General features: G+C 47.1%; 2 protein-coding genes across 3 annotated transcripts in view; one reads left to right on the top strand and one right to left on the bottom strand.

Annotated features, from left to right (window-relative positions):
- Positions 1–9252, bottom strand: part of LOC128343708 (uncharacterized) — a 24991-nt gene extending 15739 nt beyond the window's left edge. Inside the window, exons 1-2 of the mRNA XM_053293145.1 lie at positions 9110–9252; positions 6848–6969 (exon numbers count right to left, since the gene is read on the bottom strand). Coding sequence (XP_053149120.1) covers positions 6848–6969; positions 9110–9252 — 265 coding nt within the window. The remainder of the gene's footprint in view (positions 1–6847; positions 6970–9109) is intronic.
- On the top strand, positions 9226–25117 carry M6PR (mannose-6-phosphate receptor, cation dependent). 2 transcript variants are annotated; one of them, XM_053303027.1, is made up of 8 exons: positions 9229–9367; positions 10744–10913; positions 11188–11343; positions 12176–12345; positions 12440–12549; positions 13521–13651; positions 16600–16726; positions 23448–25117. In XM_053303027.1, exons 2-8 carry the CDS (start codon positions 10909–10911, stop codon positions 23568–23570), a joined length of 822 nt encoding a protein of 273 aa, XP_053159002.1. In that variant the 5' UTR covers positions 9229–9367; positions 10744–10908; the 3' UTR covers positions 23571–25117. The 2 variants fall into 2 exon arrangements, with proteins under 2 accessions (XP_053159003.1, XP_053159002.1); XM_053303028.1 differs by lacking the exon at positions 10744–10913 and having other exon boundaries at positions 9226–9367.

The raw sequence follows: 25117 nt of genomic DNA, 5'->3' as shown, positions 1-25117 counted from the left end.
TTCCTGCTTTCTTCCCTGCACCCCCAAATCTCATGCTGAAGTTCCCTAGTTGGGGAAATTCCCTAGTTGGGGAAATTCCTCTGCCACTTGGCACTGGAGCCCTACCTCTAGTCAGGATACACATAAAGTCTCCTTCACACAATATGCAATCAACCTGTAGAACTCACTGCCACAAGATGGTGTCAGTGACTTTTGAAAGGGGTTTAGACACATTCATGGAGGACAGGGCCCTCAATGGCTATTAGTCAGGGTGGCTAAAGGGAGCCTCCAGGTGCACAGCTGACCTTTCGGCTACATGCAAGTGGGGTGGGGAAAAGCCAAGTGAGCAAAGCCATGCCAGAGAAAAGATTGTCTTCACAGGAACACTCTTTTCCTCAGGTTTTGGGGTCAGTGTAATAGGTATGTGCAAACTGATTTGGGTAGAAATCTATTTGTACCTGAATCTAGCTGATTTGGGGTGATTTGGAGACAAAACAAATCACCCCTGTGGTCCATTGGCTAGATTTGAGGACAAATCGAATTGCGCCTGGTCTGATTCGAATTGAATCGAGATTTAGATCCCTCCTATTAATTTCCCCAGATTCTCAGCTTTCATTTTTAAAAAAAGCTAAGCTCTAGCCCTTGGCAAAGTGGAGATATGGAGCAAAATGTGTAGTCACTATTTTTCAAGTGTTTGGATTCCTTGGTGTAGAATAACTTCCCCTCAATGAATCCCTATGAGGATTCATTACACACCTTCATTTCTTCTATTCATTTTGACTCTTTTCGACAGTGCCAACTGTCAACTGCCATGTGCCAACTACAACCCACTCCTACCCGCAAGGCAGTGGGATACTACTCAGTTTATGTTCTAGGATCCCGCCCCCCGCCGCAAGTGTTTAGGCTCTTTTGTGTCTAATAACCTTTCCTCATAATGAATCCCTATGAGGATTCATTACACACCAAAGAGTATAAACACCTCAAAAATTCCAAAAATATAAACGTAGTACCCAGTGGCTAATTCCCCACCCTCACCTGCAAAGCAATGGGGTCAAAATGAACAGAAGAAATGAAGGTGTGTCAAGAAGACACCAAAGAATCTAAACACTTCAAAAATTCATTAAAAAAAAAAAGAAATCCAACGTGTGTTGTTGCCCTCTTGTGATGCCCATGCCTTCTACCAAAGAACAGGCTCCTGCTCAGGGTTGGATAGGAACAGAAGACGCTGCCTTAGACCAAGCCAGACCATTGTTCTACCTAGCTCAGTACACTGACTGGCAGCAGCTACTGCATAGACATGAGAAGGGGAAATCTGCATGGATGGAGGGTCCAATCTGTACTTTGTATGGGTGCACCTCGAGGTCTTTATTGCTGACTCCACCTCTTTTGTGAGGGGGGCAGGATTTACCTCTGCGAGCCTTATCTGCATTCTTCCTGCTGAGTTAATTGGCACATTGGCTTGGAGTGCAGAGTGGGCTTGGCTGGAAGTTCACCTGCTTTAGTTAACTTCTGGGGTCTACTTAGGGTATCCCAACATAGGGAGGGCATGCATCTGCTCCCCTTTCCAATTTGCTTCTTAGCAGCCAAATATGTTGGGGGTTGTAATTTTTATCCCCCAGTTTAATTAGCAGAGCACTAAAGAAGCTACCCATTCTAGCTACAGAACAGTTTGCAGAGTTTAGTTGCTGCAGCTATTTAGAGAAGACACATGGAGATTCTTTTAGAATAAAATACTAAGTAGATCTATTGGAGAAGTACACCTTTGGATAGGAAAGACCTAATCCTTAATCTAAAGAACTACATAATGAATAGGTAGGGGGAGAGAGAGATGTTTCCATCTTCTCTCTAAGAGGAAAGGAAGGGATTCCTGACTCTCAACAGGAAATACCTGAAGAGTCATATCAGGGGTCATAGAGCAGAGACAGGTAGAACAGCTAGGGAGATGCTTACTCACTGTCTCTACTCCCAATGTCATTAGGATAGTTGGTGCCAAAGGTGGTTGCACTGGAACTCCATCTCCAACAAAATCTAGGCGTGACTGGCCCACTGTCAACTAAGTGACCTGTCCCCATGTGCCACAAATGGAGAGCTCATGATGCTGTGATTCTCCTGAACATATCAAGAGTGAGATCTCCAAGCCTGGAGACTCAAATACAAGGGGCGGGCAGGCGGGCGGGGCTCCTGGGAGCTGGCAGGAAAGCATTGCCAGTAACAGATGCCCCCCTCCAATCCTAGCTTCAGTGTTTCATCAAGCTCACACCATGAGCGACCCGAGAGAAACCCATCACCGCTTCATGGCCTCAGCCTATTGCTCCCTGTGCTGAGGCTGTCCCAACCATGCTCCATCAGGGATGATGACAACCTAATATTTATACCCTGTTGTTGATTTTTAAAGCTCACTAAAGTGGTTTATGTAGATATGAATAAGTGAATAAATAAAATGGCTCCCTGCCCCCAAACGGCTCACAATCTGATAAAAGAACCATAAGATAGACACCAGCAACAGCCACTGGAGGAATGCTGGGCACAGCGCTATGGAGACGGTCTGGAGTACCATGGAGGAGGAAGCCAGACCCAGAGCCCAGCAGTTGTAGGGGCTGGGAGGGGCTGGGCCCACGGGGGTAGCAGCTTCCCACAAGGAGTCAGCAAAGTTCCTTGCGGTCTCCAGGAGATGCAACGGCCTGATGCATCCAGGACTGAGGCTCAAGGACTGCCGTGGTGACTCTGCAGAGAAATGCAGCAGCCCTCTCAGTTTCACCCCTTCTTTAGGAAGACTGGATGAAGCTAGTGATGGGGCGGGGGGGGGAGGCACAGATTCGCCTCCAGGAGTGGAGGGTAGGGGTCTGCATGAACCATTCGCCACCGAACCGGTTTACCTGAAACCGGGAAGTTTCGAAGGTTTGATCATGAAGTTGAACTGAAGCAGGGGTGGTTCAGTCCACAATCAAACTGGACCAAGCCCAGTTCACGTGAACCAGTTGGGCAGCAAAGGGGCAGCTGAGAGGGGATGGCTCCTAAATGGAGCTGCACTCACACTTTGCACAGCAATGGGCAGGGGGCAGAAGCAGAGGCTCCTCTCTCACCACCCCTGCCCAGCCACCCCTGAACATTTACTGGATCCCCACCGTGGGGGAGCCAGGTGGAGTAGTGGTTAGAATGCTGGACTAGAGACGGGGAGACCCGAGTTCAAATCCCCATTCAGCCTTGGTTCTTGCTGGGTGACTCTGGGCCAGTCACTTCTCTCTCAGCCTAACAGGTTTGTTATGAGGAGAAACTTAGGTAGGTATGTATGAAACCTAGCCTCTGGGCTCCTTGGAGGAAGAGTGGAATATAAATAATAAATAAATCATATTGTTTATCAATTATTAATATAAAGAATGGTATAATAAATACATACTTGTAAAAGGGGAATCCTCCGTGAAAGACAGAGATGGTGTGCCGGTGGCCCCCACAGCCCCCCTCCAGATGATGGTTGGTGGCAGCAGGGAGGCACGGGCAGGAAGGACAGCCTTCGCAAAACACACCTGGGAGCATCTCCCACCAGCCTATCACTAAGGTGGGCAGGTGCATGGTTCTGGAAGGGCAGCCGCTCTTCAAGCCAGGGATGGTAGCACAGGGTCATTGCTCACAGCTACAGTATCAGCGGAATCAGAGATAGGGAACACCTGTCTCTGCAGCACCAACTGAGAGGCTGCAAGTTTATCAATCTTAAATGAAGTTTTTGCCGCCCACATTAAACCTGTGTGCCTCTTTCAAAATGCAAATGCTATTTGTACCCAAACGAACGGGCCAATGGGGGCCCCCCAATAAACCGTTTAGGGGGGTTGATGCACCTGGGGAGGATCTATTTTGCCCACCCTCCACTTGCACTGTTTTGAATGGATGGTGCTGCTGGCCCATGGGTCACAGAGAATTTACTCTAAATGAACTGGGAGGTGTATCAATGGGTCAGAAACCGAAGGGTTACGTGGGAAACTCTGTCGCCATAGGAACCGGTCTAGTGCCCCTTTTCTGCTGTCCCTGATCAAGTACTGGGATGGCAGTCATGGAAGCACAGAAAACATTCCAGGGAGCAGATGAGAGTGCATTCCGCAAGGGACCCAGCTGCCCATCTTCAGACAGCTGCAGGCTTAGCCCCGTGGTGTAAGCATGCAGCCTCTCTCCTTGGCAGCCCCATGAGGGACAAAACCACCCTGAGCCATTTTGGAAGGGCACTGATACAAATCAAATAAATAAATAATAAATAAAAGATCCTCTCGGCCCAGAAGACGTGGAGTGCGTTGCGCGCACGTGGGGGGGGGGGGGGAGAGGTGCCTGGCAGACATTGCTTCTTAATCAACATGAATCCAGTCTCCAATTCTACCCTCGAGGCCGGGAGAGAGAGGAACACCCTGCTCTTGCAGGGGGGTTGGAAGGAGGGGGCCAAAAGCCCCATCCTTGTGGACTTGTGAAGGCAGTCCACCATCCCCCAGGGGCAGCCAAAAGAGGACCCTCACCAGGGGAGGCATGGATCCTCCTCTCCGTACAACAACCACAATCCTTTTACAGGATATTTGGCAACCATGGCCAGGAGAATGGCAAGTGGGCATCTCCACCATAGCTGTGAGTAGAGTGGGGAAGGGGTTAAACTGCCGAGGCCCTTACGAAGCTGGCTGGCAAAGTCGGAAAGGCCTGACCGTGCTGGACACGATCCCTCAGGGATCTTGGCCAGTGGCAGCCACCTTGATGATGTGCTGACAACCAGCCCGCAATCTGGCGACATGAGTGGCACGTAGCTGACTGGAAGGCGGCCTCGGTAGCTGAGGAGGAGAGAGGGGGCATCCCACCCTGAAACCAGAGGTATAGTCAGAAAAATTAATCACGGTTCGGCAACCTCTGGTTTTGTGTTATCATTGTCCTTACGTGAGTCTGAAATGTTCATCAGCCAGCATGGAGCAATGGGCACTTGACAGGGTTTCACACTTTTAAATGCACTACTGTTCCTTTCCAAAGAAAGTTAGTTGCCCTTCAGTCTTACTGAAATCAAAAGGAAACTCAAAAGCTTGTATGCTCTCACCAACAGGAGTTGGTTTAATAAAAGAGATTGCCTCACCAACAATGATTCTTGCAAGAGAATTTGTTTTTAAAATATGGGTCTGTTTCTGGCAAACTGAAGTAACAGAGAAAAAAAAAACAGGATTTCTGCTCTGTGCCTTGACTGGTTCCCTGAGAAACAACTAAATTCCTCTGTAGAGAGAATAAATGAGAAGGTACATTTTGAAAAAACAGCAGTTTAGCACTGAGGTTGACTTGGAACCGAAAATTCAAAAAGCATCCTCCTAGAGGTATCATAATACAAAGAGACCAATCAGGCACACAGAAGAAGACCAGGAGACCTGCCTTCAGATATTCGTAACCAAAGGGGAAGCATAGATGCTGTCTGGAGTGAGTGTAGAATGGGGGAGTTTGAGGGGGCCTTGTCGGCCTGGGCCACCTAGGCCAATCTCCTGCATGGCGCAGGGAATCCGGAGCTAGAGAATCCCCAGCACAGCTGACGATCCAGTCTCTGCTCAAATACCTTCAAACGGCACTTCATGTGTATGTTTGAGGGATGTACGTGATCACAGCAGCTTTCATATCTGTCCGTTTCTGAGCCACAGATTAATCCTTAGCTTTCTAAGAGGAATGGAATGGTTTAGCACTAACTAAATTATAAATATATTGACTACATACACACTCCTTTGAATATTTAGTGTTTTTCTACAAAGAAAACTATATAATTTTCTATATAGTTCCTCCCCTGCCCACAAACCCTTAAAAGGACGAGAACATGTATTCAACATAAGTCATTCCCTGCCAATATTTTTGGCTAGTGCCACAGACAGATGCAGCAAATCCTCATCATCATTGGCATGAAGACGCAGGTATTTAAAACCAAGCGACATTTAGTGTGCATTGTCACCTTTTCACGATTACTAGTCCTCATTGTCTTAGATGTTACTTACCGTATATACAGACCTAGCTGAGCAATTAACTGGTCAGCAAAGCTCCAGGGAACAGGGCAGGGGAAAGTAGGGATGTGCACGAATCATTTTTTTGCAATTCAATTCAAGGTCGAATTGAATCAGGCCCAACTGTGAAGCCCCAACTCTGCTTGCACAGAGCCTTTCAGGGAAAGCCGAGGTTGTTGGGAATCACTTGCCCTACCTCTGCACAAACAGCAGGGTTTGTGTGCACTCTGCTATAGGGAACAATGGGGAGCTCGAATCAACCCATGGGTAGGTGCTAGGGACACCAAAGTGGGCTGGGTGGTACAGGTGATTGACAGGTCTGAGGGCTGTGCGAAATCCAGCCCCTGGCCATATTTCAAGCTGTATTGCCCTCTTTGGACTAACAGAAGCGAATCCATCTTCTATGGAACTGAAAGTCACCACCTCGATGGTAGACTGAGCTACCTAGCCCCTTCGCCCCTTCCCCAGGCCCTCCTTGTCTCACTTTCCAGCCTCCACAAATTTGTCTAATTGTTTCAGAATCATCTGTAAGCTAGTGAACGTTACCACATCTTATTTGTGTGAACTCTATAATTTCAACCCCTCTCCTCCATCTCTTCCGTATTCCTTCTCCTTCCTCTTGTCTCCAATGACCTAGTTCCATGCTTCTTGACTCTTTCTTTTCCTGTCTCCTAGTAGAACACTTTCTTTACACTATGTATGAGTTATTTTACAATTGGCAGAGTAATCTTGCCTTGTGAGATTTCTTTTCCTCAAATTTTCCATAGAAATGAACACAATTATAACAACAATTAAATGATACATTTGCACTTTGAAGTTTATCTTGCTTAACACAAACAGAATTTGCAAAATAAAAAGAGTCACAGAGACTTGCTCACACGCATGTGTCCCAAATGGAGGTTTTTGGTTGCAGTTGCTGGCTTGTTTGTTTGAGAGTTCTTTCTTTCTTGGCTGTGGCTGTGAGATACAGTCTGTTGTTGCTGCCCCCTCTTCTTGAAGTCTGAAAGCAGTAAATATAGGCTTAGCAAACAACCAGCCCAGACAGGGACCTTCTTCTGCAGGCCTCTGGATCCTCCGAGGATTGCTGTGGGCAGTGGCAGCTCTGGATGGGCAGCTTTCCTGTCTGGCTTGCCCAGAAAGGAGAGCAAGCCACCTGGAACCACACTATGCACAGTGCAGCTGCTTGGCAGGAGATTCCAGGCTGAAATCTCCACACCGCTTGGTCTTGTCAAGGTCCTGCATCTCCATGCTACTGTCTGGGCTCTGCACCCGAAAGGGACAGCCCTAGGCCTGAAACTCTCATTCCCAGCAGCAACCCAGTTGATGAACATGTTGGGATGCAGGTGCGTAGCCCTTATGCCCAGTATTGACCCTACTAGGCATGGTGGAGGGGGTGGTTTCTGGCCTTCACAGCAGCAGCCCAGTTTAGAGTGGTGAAAGGGAGTGGAGGGACTGCCAGGTGACCCTCATGCCTGGAGGCAATCCACCTGTTGGGGTTAGTGGAGGGGGCAGTGGATGGCTTAGCATGGCTCAGTGGAAGAGCTGATGGCAATGGCCCAGAAGTAGGACGTGCGTAGTATTCCCTGTAGAATCTAAGGGAAAGAGTAAGTAGTTTGCAAAGGACAAGGCAGTGGAGTGGAATCAGGAATATTAACAGTTTAATGAAATAGATACTACTAGCTGGGCCGGGCACAGAGCATCTGTGTCTCCGGCCAGCCCACCCACCGCCGCTGCTCCCTGCCACGCCTTGCTTTCTGGCCGACCGGATGCTTTACCCACCCACCCACCCCTCACACACCCCCCCCCCCGCTTTCTGGCGGGCCATTCGGCTTCCTCTCTCCCCCACCCCATGCTTTCTGGCTGGCAGGCCGGCCATAAGCCGGCTTGCCACCTCCTCCCAGTAGTGGCTACCTCCTCCTGCCAGCCAGGGCAGCCTGCTGCCGCTGCCTCCTCCTCCCACCAGGCCGCCTCCTCCAGCCAACTGGTTGCCACAGCCATTGTCTCCCCATCCCCGTTGCTATGGAGAGGAGAGCTGGTCTTGTGGTAGCAAGCATGACTTGTTCCCTTAGCTAAGCAGGGTCTGCCCTGCTTGCATATGAATGGGAGACTAAAAATGTGAGCACTGCAAGACATTTCCCTTAGGGGATAGAGCTGCTCTGGGAAGAGCATATAAGTTCAAAGCTCCCTCCTGGCATCTCCAAGATAGGACTAAGAGAGATTCCTGGCTGCAACCTTGGAGAAGCTGCTGCCAGTCTGCAAAGACAATACTGAGCTAGACCGACCAATGGTCTGACTCAGTATATGGCAGTTTCCTATGTTCCCCGGGCAGGTGCCTGCAAACTCTCAGGAGAGCTGCCACACATGGGATTAGTGACAAGTATGTTTAGGAGAATTAGATAGATAGATAGATGTACAGAGAGCCAAGTACAGGCTGCTTTTCAGTACTCTTGCTGCAGGCTGTTTGTTAGCCCCGCCTCTACTCCGGCCCCGAGATAAGTAATTCATTCAAAAGGTGGGCTGGATCAAGGAATTGATTGACCAAAAACACCACACTCCCCCACCCCAAAACCTTTTTTAAAAAACTCTGTGGCAAGAAAGCTGCCATCCAAAAACAAAGGTTGATGGCAGATGAGATATAATCTGTACAGTAAACGCCACCCCGCCAAATTCCATGCAGTGGCAAGGATGATTTGAGGGATTGCACAAGGGAGGGAGATTTGAAAATAAAGCAAGTACCGCAGGCCAAACACGCCAGCAACAACAGGGATGCTCGGGGGGTCACGAACTCCAAAAAACGGAAAATTTTGGTTTGCTTTACAGGGCATGAAAAAAGTTAAAATAGCTAGAAGGGGACGTAGGAGCGCGTGACTGCCGCTCTGCTCCCAGGACACGGAGCGCGTGCCTCGTATCTTCCTCCTCCTGCAGCGCGTGAGCAAGAAAGCCCTCACGCCGCCCAGACCTCGAGATATACTTGTCACCAGTAGCGTCTGTCTTCCCTGGAGGTTCCCGTAAGGTTTCCGGGGCCGCCGCTTTCCATTTCTCATTGGACAAGAAGACTTGGAAGGCGGCGCTGCCTGCATTGTTGTTCTATCCCATTGGCGGATACAGCCTGCAGAAGCCAATCGCCGTTGCTTCCTTACCTCGGCGCTTCCTGCTTCCGGCCCATCGGGCACCCCTCAGAGGAAGAAGGTGGCCCGGTCGGGGGCGCTGGCTTCCTCTTCCGACAGGCACGAATTGCGGAGGGAGGAGAATCGCCGGCGAGTTGTCGTTTGTACGGCGGCATGAATAGGGCGGTAGTTCCGCAGTAGGAGCGGCGTCGATTGAGCGGCGGGATTCGGCCTCGGTGACAGACATCCCACGACCTGGTCAAGTGCCCTGTTGGGTCGGTGCAGCCCCAGGTGAGCAAGCGAGCGAAGGGTCTGGTTCCTCCCCGGAACCGTCGCCTGTGCTGGAGAGGAGGAGGAGGAGGAGGAGGATGGCGGCGACGATGACGAAGATGCCGCCGCCACCTCTCCCTCGAGGTTCAAGGGCTTATGGCGAGGCCGCCCCTTGGAGGACGGGGCTCGCCTTAGAGCTGCATCCAGGTGGTCCGTGTGTGGCTTGGCAAGTGGAGGGTCAGACTGGGCGGGGGGGTAGTGGCTCGTGGCCTCCAGGCCCGTAGCCTTCAGTGTCCCCAGCAAGCCAAGACCTCGGAGCAAGCCACGTGCTTCTTACTCACGTGTCTGCCAGCGGAGTCTGTCCCTTGCTTTGACTGCCACAGGTAGTCATCAACCCGTACAAAGTTGAGCACTGTCATGTCCTAGGGATGTCTATCAGCAGCTGGCAAGCAGATGCTGAACTTTCCATCTGAATCGGTGAGACTTAAAAGTGCTCAAACTTGGTTGAATTGGTTGAGCATAGTAAAAAATGGGAGGACTTTTTATCAGGGTTTACCATGAAATGGCCATTGTGCCTGTACTTCTGCCAGCTGAGCGGCCTCGGTGAAATTGTTAAAGCCATAAGCTGCCTTGCTTGTAAATAACTGTAGCAAATGTGCAAGACCGCAAATAGTAACTGGTCCTGAAATGGTAGGGATGCTCTGTGAAGGCCCTTTATGAATAATTGTCACTAGTTTTTGGATTCACTAGTTTTTGGTTTTTCTCAAGCAGGACATGAAGAAGATGGCCTTTGTAGTTTGATCCCAGTCTGGCACTAGAGTTATTCTTTTGTTGAAGATGGAGGATCTATTTCAGTTGTTGTGGCCCATTGTCTGTTCCCCATGAATTTTCATTTTTCTTTAAGACCATCTGAACTATTAATCATGACCAAATCTTGTGGCTGATCTGCCAAAGAGGCCTGCATTCCGTGTTTCCTGCTGACAAACAAGAAGTCACTTTCAGTCATTCTAGCTGAAGGGTAACATATGAAATGAAAATGCCTGTTCTGCAAGGAGGATGCTCCCTTTTGAGAATGTCTTGTCATATGACCTTTAGGTTAGAGCTAGTACAAACCTCTGATCCCAAGTAGAATTTTAAAACTACAATAATTGTCGGGCTGCTTAGCCCTGCTACTTGCTTCTTTACTAACTGAAGGCATTTCATCATAATCCCTCTTATTTGCACTTCCCTGTTTTCTATAATAAGATAATTCATAATTATAATATTGTGCAATGTAATTCTGTGCATTACTTTCAGATCTTCATTTGCAAGGACAGGGGAGTAATGACTATTCAGTTACTGGGATCTAGGCATCTTAAGTGAACCTAGTCTGACTAACCCCAGTTATCTATTTGCAGGCTTGAACAGATTGCTAATTGGCCTCATGTGCTGATGGTTACCACCTCATATCTCATGCTGCTCCTGATTCCAGAGAAACTGTGTTGGAGACTGACGCAGTAAATCTCGTACAAGACCATACTTTGTTCTCTCCCTGTGCCAGATCATTCTGGCTGGCCACTTACATGGGGTCAGTGATGTTCCAGCCTTCCTCACTTGTCTTAGGGCACCCTATGTTGTTTCCAGGGTCTTCACCTTTCTCTTCGCAAGCCATTAAATAAATAAGAAAAATAAAATAAGACAAATACCTTATCTTTATCTTATTTGTAAGATAAATATTTATAAATTACTTGGAAGTGTCCTTTTGATTTCTAGAATTTAAGTTTCATGTGTCAGACAGAACTGTTAACTTGTTGTCTGTGTTTATTTTTTAATATCCCTTTTCTCTGAACTACTGCTTATAGCATGTTCCTGGCTTACCCTTGCCTTCATGCTGTGCTGCTAGCCATCATAACTACTGTGATAGCAGAACAAAAGTGTGATCCAGTTGGAAAAGAAGGCAATGAATCCCCCAAAGAACTAGCCCTGCTTAAGAGATTGGAGCAACTTAAGGGCCTCAGGTACAGTGCCTGTTGCTAAGAGGCCCATTCAGGGTGTGGGGGTGGTGTGCAGGTGTGTTGACTCTAACCAGGCTGGCTAGAGGATTTTTGAGCTATTTGTTTTTGGAAAAATACAATAACCCTAGCTGCTTTTCAGTCCTGTAGCTAGGACTGATAATAATCATAGATTCCTGCTGGCTCAGAATGCCTGCAGCAGGCATATTTTAGCATTTAATGATGCTAAAATATTTCTGGGAGATCTAATAACTTCTTCACAAATCTTAAAATAAATAATACCAGACTACAAATGACTCTTCTTATGTAATTTGGTCAGATTTTAGTCTTTACACTAATCGGGAAAATTATGGTGGTTTTCCTACCCCAGACAATATTAAAGTGTATATGGATTGATGAATTGGGGTTTGCCATATTATGTTTTGCTGTTTGTGTTTCTAGATTTGTTTAATAAAGATTTTTTAAAACAACCAAATCTTAAGAGTGGCAAGATTCTGTTCCACATGGTAATTGGGAATAAATATATGAATCTCCATATCTAATGACTATTTGATGACAGCACCTGCCCAAAATCGCAAAAAATAACAGAGGAATCATGCACATTGGAATAGGCAGTAAAATCCAGTATAAGACTTGGGGCATTGCTTAGGTCTAGAACAGAGTTTGTGGAACAGTATGATGAAAAGCCATGCCCAGCTTCTGACAATGTTTGGAATTTAACAGAGATTCTGGCTACTACTTGCTTCTTCTCTTCATATGCAAGGAGCAATCGAAGGTTATCAAAAAGACTTCAAGGGTAAATGTGGATAATTGTACAATCACTTTATTCCCCCCACAGTTTTAATATAACAGATAATGTGGGTGAAAATGAGCAATACGTCTACACATTTCGGATGTGTCAAGAAGTTTTCAGCAATATGAGCAATTCCGGCTTGGTGCAGTTCAATAAGCAGATGAATAAATGGACAGTGGTGGGGCGTATCAATGAGACACACATCGTTGGTGGAAGTAAGATAGACTATTCCCTCAAAAATACTCCTTCATTGCCCTGCCAGCACTAGTCATTCCTCACAGACTGACTCTTGTATTTCTTTCTTGGCAGGTAAGTGGATTATACTGACCTATAAGGGGGGTGACTCCTATAATAACCACTGTGGCAACGAGAAGAGAAAAGCCATAATAATGATCACCTGCAACCGGAACACACTCTCAGTGAGTAACCATTAATGAGGGAAATGATTGATTAAGTGCTGGCAAGTCAGTGTTGACTCTGAGAGACCACATAGATAGATTCTCTCCAGGATGATATGTTTTCAGCTTGGCCTTTAAGGTCTCTCAGTGGTGCATTCATTGCTGTCGTCCTCTTCTCTTTCCTTCAACTTTCCCCAGCACTATGGACTTTTCAAGGGAGCTGGGTCTTTGCATAATGTCTCCAAAGTATGATAGTGTGAGCCTGGTGCATCGAGTGAAAATTCTGGATTTATTTGTTCTATGATCCATTGGTTTGTTTTCCTGGCTGTCCATGGTATCTTCAAAAGTCTTCTCCAGCACCAAAGTTCAAAAACATCAATATTTCTATCTTGCTTCTTCAGAGTCCAGCTTTCGCATCCATAGAGTGTTACGGGAAAACCCATTGTCTGAACGATTCTAATCTTTGTAGGTATAGAGACATCACGGCATCTAATAAGTGTTAAAAAAATAAATTAGCCTGTGGCTTAGCGAGCCATCCTCGCCACAACATTTCTGGTCTTCATTAGCCGGGCTACGTGTTCAGGAACGGTAGTTTATACAGCCCAACAGGAATGCTACAGTTTCTGAATACTGTGAGTGTGCATGCTGCATGCTTGAACATATCCTTGCATTGAAAATAAACCTGAAGTCTACACTGGAGTGCACCCCACCACCGTCCAACTACTTTCCCACATACAGTGAATTTGAGGATATTCAAACATGCATTCTAAAGTAGCACAGTCCAGGTGGGTTGTACCATGTGCTTTTGGAAGCCTCTTATCTAGGTGGCTCACTAGTAGGAGACTGTGCTACTTCAGAGGAGATCTGCTATGGTGGAAGATTGTGGCCAACACAACTCTAGACTAGGGTACTGGTTGGGGGTGGACTTTATCCTTTGTAGAGTGAGGGATGTTTGTTTTTGAGCTGAGGCAATTATCTTCCCCCAAACACAGAGTGGCTTCACCATAGTGACAGAGGAGAGAGAGAAGGAGGAGGACTGTTCTTACGTCTTTGAGTTTGAAAGCAAGTTGGCCTGTCCTCTGGAGGAGTCTCATCTAAGCATTGGCTCCATATTACTCATCACGTAAGTTTGTTTCTTTTTGTATTTAATACCCTACTCAGTTTAACAGTTTCCAGGCAATTTACAATCTATGTTCAAAAGTCAGTCTTTAAAATACTATTAAAAAAGAGCATCAGACCAATTCAGGAAGATAAAACCAATCTAATAATGCAATTAAAAGTATTTTTCAAAATAAGTCCTCAGTTGGCACTAGAAAGTAATGAGATTTAGCACAGGACAAGAGTCCCTGGGAAGACCATTCAGGGAAGGCATTTTCTCTGGTTGTCAGCCTCCTAAACTCTGAAAGAGAGCCCAGGGAAAAGCAGCCTTACAAGATGATCTTGCCCAAATGCTAAAGGCATGTGGGAATGTGGTCTTTCATATGCCCAGATCTCAAGCCATATAAGGCTTGTGCTTGGGAAAAGGACCAGCAGACAGTTAATCTGTTTAGGAACTGGTATGATGAATTCCATCTAACCCGTCCTGATAAACAGCCATAGTTTAGGGCTAGCTGCAATTTCTGAGAAGTCTTCAAAGGCAGCCCTATGTGCAATGCATTGCAGCAGTCTAATCAGTACAGAAAGGGACAGAATACAGTGAAAGTGTCATCCATGGGTCACCCACCACCCCACTCCACTTTCTAGTTTTAAGCCTGAAGAAAATATTTACAGTAGTCCAGACCAAGATAGACACTCAGACTATGGAAATCAATAGGGCTTAAAAGTGCTTAACTTTGGTTAGATTGTGCCCAGTGTTTTCAAGTTTACAACCACATAAGTCTGCTGCTCTTAAAATGCCTGTTATTCCCAGGAGTTCATAAATGCAATTGGACCCTGCTGTTGAAAGCTGTAATAGTGTTGGCTTATCACTGGCGGATCTCTTCACACCACAGTATCAGATTTCCTTGCTCAAACAGTGCAAAATTAGGAAAAGCGATTCCTCTCTTAGAGTACCAAAATAAGGCTAAGAAATGTCAGGTTTTCTTAGTTGCTATGAGGTGCAGTTTGCATAGAATAAGGATGTGCACTAACCGAGGTTCATGCACCAGCTCTGCACTGCAGGGAGGCAAGCAGGAGCTTTAAAAAAAAAATTGTAAGTCCTTACCTGCTCTCCGCTGACCCATGCAGCTTCCTGCTGGGGCGGTGCTTGTCCAGGAGCCCACATGTGGCGCCAGCATGCACATGGCATCTATGCATGTGTCGGCACCGTTTGCACGGTCAGCTCACCTCCCTGCAGTGCTGAACTGGTGCATGAACCTTGGCTTTTGCACATCCCTATCACAGAATGCAGGAATTCTCCTGTCACTGCCAAGTTTCTTCTTTACTGCGAAGGCCAATGCTCAAGTATAGTTTTTTGGGGCCTGTTACAAACTTGTAACTGCCATGCCATCCCTCCCTGACTTCTTCACTTTGAAAAATGAGGCTGTGTGCCTTTTAGCTGCATCTAGCTCTGTAAGCCCCTTTCATTTCTGGTTATCTATTTGTATTTATAGGCAGACAGGGCAGTATATCATGTTCCCGTATACAGGAACCGCAGTCCAAGAACCAGGCCCACAAACCTTGCCCATCAGTACCATCGTAGGGGAATGATGGCTCAAAGTGATTTTTGCCACGTCTAACCGCAGAGACTGAATATAGGTGACAGTATTGTTGCACTTAACAGATATCTGTATATTATTGCCCCAAACGGTTAGAATAAAATTGCAGTCATTTTTGCACAGAGGAAAGAGTTAGGGTTACAATGAACAAATTGCACTTTCTTCATGGAGACATTCCTGTAACTTGCATTTCCATTCCTCGGGCAACATCAATAAAACTTTATAGTAGTGTTTGTATTAAACTTTTAAAGCTTTTATAGCACCATTGCAAACTTGGCTTCTGCAATTTGATGGTCAGGACAATAAAAGCATGGTAACACACTGAAAGTACTACAATTCTATCGCCTATTTTCCATCTCTAGTGGTATAGACCTCATCCAAAATCACAACGAGCATTCATCCCTCCAAATGGCACTGACCACTCCAGCTGGCTCATGTACTTTTAGACACTGTTCTTTGTCCTAATCTGATGTCAGTTCTTCTATGCATTCTGGGGACCAGAGGTATCACTTTATTCATTCACATCTGTCCTGGCGTCTGTGCATCCTATCAGCAATACTGGCACTTGCTGTCCTCGATTATGGTACTTGTTCCTCCCTCATGCTGCCAGTCTGCTTTTCTGGCCTATGAATAGGAAGTACCAGCAGGAACTAAAAAATTCAAGCATATGAAGCTGCTTTATCAAATCAGACTGTTGATTCATCAGCTCAGAACTTTCTGCTTTAATGGGCTCTGCAGTTTCAGATAGAGATCTTTCCTGGCAACCCTGGAGATGCTGGGGACTGAATCCAAGAGAGTATGCCACATAAAGTAATGTGCATTGAAGGAGGCCATGTCCAACAGCTCGCATATCTAGATCCTTGTTCTAATATAGCTTGTGATTCGCTCCAGCAAACTTCACAAAATTTGGCCATGCCAAACAGATACAGAGAATTCAGGCAAGATCTACAATGTAGCCTCAATCTTTTTTTCTATGTCAGTGGGTCTACATTTGGAGATGGGGTAAATTGTGCAGATTGGATGAATTTATGGTTGCTTGACTTGAGAGGTTTTGTTCCTCAAAACTGGAATTTAGATTAGGAATTGACTAAAACACTGGGGTGCCATGGAGACTGAAGGGAGTGACTGGGCCCTGAACTGAGTGAATTAGTACCAGTTTCTAAGCAGTTTGCACAGAACATGAAGGCTCAAACCTTATTTCTTCACTTACACATCTTTAGGGTTTTGGGGTTTTTTTTTAGCATTTGGGGTCATGGCATGATCATCATGGTAATTTAAAGGAATGTGTAGCCATCCGTACCTCATTATTGCAATAACTTTTAGCTCTTCACCAGTTACTTCACTGGTACATTCTTATTTTGACATTCTCTTCCAGGTTTGCCTCATTGGTTGCTGTGTACATCATTGGGGGATTCCTCTACCAGCGTCTGGTGGTGGGAGCAAAAGGCATGGAGCAGTTCCCACATCTTGTCTTCTGGCAAGATCTGGGAAACCTAGTGGCAGTAAGTGGTAAAACAGGGATATCGCACAGCTTGCAATATGGTGGCGGGGCGGTGTGTGGTCCACAATGCCATCATCCAGAATGACACGGACACTGTCAGAATGGCCTATGGTGCCCCCACCTACACTGTCATGCCGGAAATTCAGAGTGTGACTCAACCCCCTCTTCTTTTACCTGTTACTCAAGCAGCTATTCTGTTTTCTGTGACTTGAACTTTGTTCCCTTTTAACTTGCCTTCTAGTTGGTGCTGACAGGGAAATCTCATGGGTTATCCTTCTCCACTAGCTCCAAGGCATGACAGATCTGATTAGTTGAAAAATATGTACACGCCCCCTGAGACTGAGGAGGATAACCCCGCCCCAGTTCTTTCTGTCCTCGCTCAGCTCCAGGCAGTTTTTTCCTTCTCTCTATAGCTTTTGTTTATATTTCTGATATCTATTCTGTTTTTCTTATATCTGTTCTAGTCCATTCTTTTTACTTCTAATATATATATTTTAAAAGCCCTGTTTTTTTCTTCTTAGTCTTTCTCCTCTGTTGCTGTCCCCCCCTTCCTCCTTGCATGGAGTTGGGCCTGTGGTACAGGCTGATCCTAGTACTGCGCGGTTGTCGGCAGAGCTTGTTTGGTCCCAGCTTATCTAGACCTTTTGGCGGATCTCCTGTTTCCAGTCCACTGGGCAGTTCCGCGACTCCTCTCTTGTCGGGCCAGCCTTCCAGGGAGCGAGACTCTGAGGTGGAGACGGCCTCCAATCATTCACCCGTGCCACTCAGAGACCAGAACGCGGAACAGTTGGGAGACAGCCGCAGTTCTGCTGCCCGGGCCGCTCCAGGGCACAGCCTCGGCGATGGCTGCCACAGAGCCGCCTGTGCCGGTTGCGATTGAGGGTGCAACGGACAACCCGCCGCCGGGCTACGAGACCCGGTCTTCAACACGCCGCTGTGGCCAGGTTGTATTCCGCCAAGCCCTCCTAGCCAATCCGCCCCCTTCATCAGCAGAGATCCACACCATTACGGAGTCCTTCCTCGGGGAGACTGTAAAAATGGCGGCGGCACCAAAAACAGCGCGAAAAACAGTTGCGAGCGCCATTTTGGAACAAGAGGCCTCTGGGTCTGAGCAGCAGGTGGCACCACCCCATCCTCCCTTTGTCTTCAGGGGAGGGAGTGGGCACCATGGCAGAGCAGCATAAGTCTATTGGGAATTCCTCTAATGCAAATAAAGGGGGGGATTCTTCTAGTGTGAGCACTGCCTCTGCTTTACCTAGGTCAGTGCCACCCGAATGGCAGGACTGGTTCCGCAATGCAATTGTGGATACCATCTATCAGGTCCGGCCCCCAAGAAAAGACATATCTCAGCGCATATTTCTAGCAGAGGACTTTCAATCCTCTGATGTCCAGAGTCATAAAGACTATTGGGCTTCAAACAAAGGTGGCCTCTGAGCCTATTTCCTCAGATAAGGGATTGTTCGTCTTTCCAAGGGCCAAGCCTAAGGATATGCTCTTGCCTCTTCCCGATTTATTTGCAGAAGTTGTTAAGCAAGAGTGGCTATTTCCAGCAGCTAATAGAAAGCCAATGTATACTACTAGTCGTTTTTATTCTTTTGAGCAGGAGGCTTCAGATTTGTTAAAAACTCCTAACATGGATGCTCCGATCGCATAGCTGGTCATCCCAAGGGACGGTGAAATGGCGCTAAAGGACCCAGCAGATAAAAAAGCAGAGCTAGCATTCAAACGGGCGCATGATAATGCTTCGCTACAAGAGCATCTGCTGCAGCATCTATAGTGGCCTGTGCCTCTCTTCTGTGGCTCGATGACCTCCTTTCTGAACCCTTTCTCGATCCTGGCAGGCTACGTTTACTGTTGGTGAAGCTGCAAAAGTCCCAGGCGTTCATTGCCGACTCCAATTTGGACTCAATCAGTTTCTGTTTCCGGGTGACAGCGGCTTCGGTACTTGGGCGCAGACACTTGTGGCTTAAAAACTGGCAAGTGGATAGCACTTCAAAGAATAATTTGACAGCAGTTCCATACGATGCCACTAAGCTGTTTGGAGAGACAGCTTTAAAGGACATTCTGGTCCTTTAAAAGATAAGAAAAAGACCATGCCGGCCATACAGTGCAAGCCCGACCGAAACAATCCAAAGAGGGGTTTTCAGCAGCTGCCGCCCTTTTGGGGTTACCGTCGCTTTAGGGGATTGGAAAGAGATGGCAGGGGCCAGAGAGGCTCCTGGAATAGGTACCGCTTCTCCTACAGGAGTTATGGGGGTAACCGGCAGCAATCAAGCCAGCAAAAGCAACCAAAGTCTAAACAATGACTCATCACCAGCCAAGCTGGGAGGTCAGTTAAGCAGTTTTCTGCCAGCCTGGAAAAATTCCACTACAGACTCTTGGGTATTAAAGATTATCCAAGACGGATACAGAATAGAGTTGGATGCCCTCTCCCTTCACAGGTTTCTTCCAATCCCAAGACCTCGCTCTATTTTAAAACATTCGCAAATTGTCCACGCAATTCGCCATCTTGTAGATATTGGGGCTGTGGAGGAGGGGGAGCAGGAGGGCGGGGGCGTCTACTCTATTCTGTTTATGGTTCCCAAGAAGGACGGAACAAGCCGGGCAGTCCTCGACCTAAAATTTTTGAAACAATGGATCCGGCACGAGCGCTTCCGAATGGAGACTCTAAGGTTGGTGTCGGAGGCTCTTCAACATCTAGACTTAATGACATCCATCGATCTCAAGGAGGCGTACTTACATGTAACTATCCATCCAGAAAGCTGCAAATTTCTTTGCTTCAAATATGCAGGCCAACATTATCAATATTACGCACTCCCTTTCGGTCTGTCCTCCGCGCCACTTATCTTCACAAAGGTACTTTCCTCTTTGGTGGCTCATCTAAGAGTTCAAGGCATTCAGATTTTTGCTTACTTGGACGACCTGCTTCTGAAGTCGCAATCGGTTCAGGAAGTGGAATTAGATCTCCAAACAACTCTGAGCACTCTGGAACTACATGGGTTCCTGATAAATCGTGAAAAGAGCCACTTGTTTCCCACTCACATCCTTCAACATCTGGATGTTCTGATCGATACTCAAAGGGATCTTCTCTTCCTTCCTCAGGTTCGTTTCGAGACCCTGACCTCAGAGGTGGCTCAGATCCTGGCATGTCAAAAGGTTCCCATCTCCTGCCCCGCAAGGCTACTGGGTCTGATGGTTGCCACCATCGAGGTGGTCCCCTGGGCACGTTTCCATCTTCATGCTCTCCAGTGGTTCTTACTGCCCTATCAGACAGCCATTGCCAACAAGAAAAGACTGAATCTCAAAATTCTGGTACATCTCCGCAATGCACTCCAGTAATGGTTGTTCCCAAAGAATCTGCTCAAAGGAAGGGAATTTCTGGACCCAAAGAGGCTAATAGTTACAACCGATGCAAGCGACGGGTTGGGGAGCTTATTGTCTCCATCTGTTGGCTCGGGTTGTGGAGTTCCTCAGAAAGGCATCACAGCATCAACTGGAGGGAACTCCATGCTATAAGGCTCTCACTTCTAGCTTTTCACTGGGTAATTCGGGGAAAGCACGTTTTGGTCAAGCCCACGTGAACCGTCAGGGAGGCACACGCTCCAGATCTCTTCATCAGGAAGCGATGGTACTGTTTGCCTGGGCGGAGCAGAACATCAGCTGATTGATGGCCCACTACTTGCAGAGAGATCTGAATCTAATTGCGGACTGGCTAAGCAGGCAGGACCTTCACCCAGGGGAGTGGTCCTTAAACAGGCTAGTGTTCACTCAGGTGGTGCAAAGAATGGGACTCCCAGTCATGGACTTATTCACGTCCCCAGCAAACGCAAAAACCAGAAGGTTCATGACCCGTTTCCCTTGCAAGACAGCGGCTGCAATTGATGCCTTGTCCTCTCCATGGCCTGATAGGCTTGTTTACGCCTATCCACCAACTCCCCTACTCTTCAGAGTGCTATGGAGGATACGGCTGCTGCGTGCGTCAGTAATTCTAATAGCTCCATTCTGGCCCAGATGCCCATGGTTTGCTGAACTGATCTGGCTTGCAGTGGAACCACCATGGGAACTCCCAATTCTGCCAGATCTCATCACTCAGCGACCAGTGCGGCATCCCAGTCTCCGCTGGTTGCGGCTTGCTGCCTGGAGACTGAACGGAGACTTCTGAGCAGGCATGGATATTCTGAAGCAGTTCTACATATCCTGCTGGCCTTCCACTAGTCGCATTTATCAGTGCACGTGGAGGGCGTTTTTGAAGTGGTCTTCCCGCAACTTGGTGTCCAGGGGTACCGCTTCATTGCGCCACCTTCTCCAATTTCTGCAGGAGGGCTTGGAGCAGGATTTAAGACCCAACACGCGTAAGTGATAGGCTTCTTCCCTTGTAGGCCTTATTTCCGGTGACACCAGGAAATAAGGATTATCCTCACCTTAAAAAGATTCCTACATGGGGCTATGTTGTTATCTCCTCCAACGGTACATAAGTTCCCTACTTGGGACCTGCATGTTGTCCTGTGGGCGCTTCAGCTTCCGCCTTTTGAGCCTATATTCACAATACTTATTAAGGTTTTGTCTTTCAAATTGGCTTTCCTGGTGGCCATAACGTCGGCCAGACATATATTGGAGTTACCAGCTCTGTCAGTGCACAGGTCTTTCTGTATCATTGAAAAGGAAGCGGTGAGATTGATCCCTGACCCATTTTTTCCTCTGTATCGTTTTTCACCAGTCCCAGGACGTGTTCCTTCCATCTTTTTGTCCCTGGCCAGTGTACCACAAGGAGAAGCTCTGGCACAAGCTGGATGTTCAGCGCTGCCTCAAGGCATACGTACAAAGATCGGCGTCCTTCTGGACTACTGACTCTGTTTGTCTCCTTCCACCCTCGTTCGATGGGGTCGGCAGTTTCATCTACAACGATCACAAAATGGATACGGGCCTGCATCACCATGGCTTATGAGGTCCAACATCTAAGACTGCCCTCCAGTGTCACTGCCCACTCCACTTGGGCAGCGGCAACTACAGCGGATTTTTCCACCAAGCCTCGGTGCAGGACATTTGTAGGGCAGCCACGTGGTCAGCTCCTTCTACTTTCACCAAGCACTATAAGGTTGACCCTTATTCGGCCGTTGAGGCTGCTTTTGGCAGGAGGGTTTTGCAGCAGGTACTTCCACCAGATTAGGCAAGAGTGCTCCCGCCCAGGTTTTTATTGTCGGCCAAGCTGTGGTATGTCCCATGAGATGTCCCTGTCAGCACCAACTAGAACGGAGCATTGGTTCACTCACCATCTCGGCCCGCCTGTTTTAGCTCTCTTGCCTGATCCTGTCTGAAGTCTTCCTTATAGAATCTGTGTTTTCAATAGCACTCCAGGAGTGTTTGTATCTTACACCAGGAGGGGAGTGTCAGGAGATAAATCCTTGGTTGTAGGGTCTTCAGGGCCTGTTCCTGTTGTCCTGATTACCTGTATTGTTATGGTTTACTACTACGTTTTCCTTACTGTGTTGTTGCTAGTTGTTTTTTCTTTTCGCTGTTACTGTCTCGGCCCGAAAGAACTGGGGCGGGGTTATTCTCCTCAGCCTCAGGGGGTGTGTACATATTTTTCAGCTAATCAGATCTGTCCTGCCTTGGAGTTAGTGGAGAAGGATAACCCATGAGATGTCCCTGTCAGCACCAACCAGAAAAAGCCTTCACGATGAGTGAACCAATGCTCCGTTCTAGATCCCTGAGTGGCTTGGGTGCTTCTGGGATTAATAGTCCCCCCCCCCCACTCCAGTCCCAAGGCACATGTGGTCCAAGGTGAGGTGGTGGTGTTCAGACAGACTGCCTTGCCAGATGTACCAAGGTCCTTCAGGGAGCTGGAAGGCAAGTTAAAGAAACGTTCCCTCTTAAACGTAAGTTGCAGAAGGAAAAGCAGCTGTTCAAGTGTTCTCTGGAGTGAAGGGGCAGCAACACCAGCTGTCCCCTTGCCCCACCTGGTCACAGGTAAAGGAGATGGCAGCAAAGTTGAGGGTAAGGTTTGGCAGACTTCTGATGGAGTTCCACCAAGACAGGTGGGAGGCTCTGGACAGTTCTGACTCGAGGTTCCCTGCTGTCATTGCAGAATTCCCTCTGACAATGCCCAACAGAGGACATGTTGGTTCTGACACAATGCACAGCCCTAGTGGTGACAAAGAGATGGGGGTCGGCTTCTGCTTTATCCAATCTCTCACTCTCAGGGCCTTGGAGTACATGGAAGAGTGACCTACTGTCTGACAGGAAAGGGCCATGTCTGTGAGATTCTTTTCTTTGTCGCTAACAAAGTCCTGTTGCACTGGCTTTCATGCTGAATGGGAACTCTGAGCTGGCTCTGAGGAACAGAGTGGCAAGACTGAATGAGGCATTAATTATTAGAGAAAGAATGTGAAAGACTAGCTTTCACCACAACACATTGCTGCTTCACCTTCAAAATTTTGGCTGCACTGGAAAATAAGAATTTCTAAAACTTCCCCATATTAAATGTATATTGTTGGCTAAGCTATAAGCTAAGGATGCTGCCTTGTACTACGTACTGCCCCGTATTTTGAGGACTGAAGAGCTAGCTGCATTGTTCACTCTTTGTGGGGAAAATTGGCATTGAGTGGACTAGGGGATTCTGAATATAAGTGAATCTTTCTAAATTGATTAGGGGGGTAGGGCTTTGTTTAGTATCACAATCATTGCTTGTGAGCAGATGTTAATTCATTAACGTGTGTTTGCAGGATGGTTGTGACTTTTTGTGCCGGTCTAGACCTCAAAACGTGCCAGCTGCATATCGTGGTGTTGGTGATGATCAACTTGGAGAAGAGTCTGAAGAGCGGGATGACCACTTGCTGCCTATGTGATCTGCCTCTTCTTTCTTTCTTTCTCCTTGCCCCTGGCAGCATTCACATAAGTGTTAGCCAGCCACTCAACTTCCTTCCTTTCTCTCTCTTCCGATTGCCCCTTAAGCTGCTTGCTTTCACCATGGCTGCCCCTGTGTTTCCTCCCTTCTGACATGAATGAATCCTGAGCGGGGCGGGGGGTGCTGTTATTGAATGTAAAGCTCTGTAGTGACCTTTGGAATAAGGGGGTTCTACTTACGCCATGTAGCAAAATCTCTGAACACTGCTGACTAAGAGAGCCTTGTAGATCTAACTACAGAGGTGGAGTAGCTGGGGCTGCAGTACATGGAGTTTAAACAAAGGTGGGGGTGGTGATACTGATATGTTTAGAGAGCTGCTGGGACACAGTGCATTTGCTTATTTTCTGTTGTCTTTATTTTACAACACACTGGATTTCTATTTTGAACAATTCAGTTGTACATTTTCTTAACTTCAGGTAGCATTTTGAAATCCTCCTCTTGCAATAGTCATTGTCTATTTCTAACCAAAGCCTGGATCAGATAATTGAGATTTTGTTTTGTGTTTTGTAAACACTGGCAAAGATGACTGCCACTAATTGTATATTTTCTTAAATGGCCTGACAGAAAAAGGTGAAGATTTAAGGGGTTAAGAGGAAATTCCTTTTCTCCAACACCAGTTCATACATTTAAGAGACTGGTGGAAGACCACTACATCCCCTTTTTACTAAGAGGAGTCATTCAGCTTCAGTTATGAATGTGCTAGTGGCCAAGTCTGAAAAATATAGGAAAGGCAGATCCTCTTAACATATATGGCTCAACAGAACTTGGTTAGCAGTAGAGGTAGCGGGGGGAAAGGGGGCAGACTGAACATGGAGAACATGTATGTCTTTTCTGGCTGGCTGCTTCAGAAAGCACAGCACAAATTGAAGAGGTGAACCTTTTGGCAGGGTTTTGTTTGCAACAACTGGAGAGACTTCTTTGTTCTCGAAGACTAGCTCAGATAGGACTACTGTCTGCTCTTAGCTGAGATGTCAAAACTAATCTGTTTCTGCTTTTGCTTTCTGAAGGGATGGACCATAGCATGTTTGCTAGCTTAGCAGGTCGCTTCCTTTTCTTGGTGGCAGCTACAAGAATAGAGTGTGTGGGGCTGTTGCCCAATAAAGAGGTCAGAGCTGCAGCTCAGTGATGCTGCTTGCTGCTGGAGAATAGCAGCTACAGTTCAAATAAAACTTAAAGGATTCCTGAATTCACTTGAATTGGCTAGTGAGACCAGCTTTCTTTTGTGAGGGAGCAACATGCCACTTGTATCTCTACTTGCTACCTGTCAGAGGAGGGTATACATATGGGCAAATTACTGTTCTACATGACTAATGGAAGAGCAGAGACAGGCTCTCTTGCTGGGGTGAGATTAGATTTGATGCAGCCTTATGTCTTGCTGCTCCAAAAGAGGGGTGAGACAGGGGTCACTGCAACTGTCACTTCCCGTGGTGGTATTTAAGACTTTGTACAAAGACAACTTTAAAATTAAAATGGCTTGAAAGCCCTAAA

The sequence above is a fragment of the Hemicordylus capensis genome, chromosome 2 (assembly GCF_027244095.1).
Source record: "Hemicordylus capensis ecotype Gifberg chromosome 2, rHemCap1.1.pri, whole genome shotgun sequence".
Lineage (NCBI taxonomy): Eukaryota > Metazoa > Chordata > Lepidosauria > Squamata > Cordylidae > Hemicordylus > Hemicordylus capensis.
Note: the sequence above shows the minus strand (reverse complement) of the source record. Positions and strands in the feature narration are given on the sequence as shown.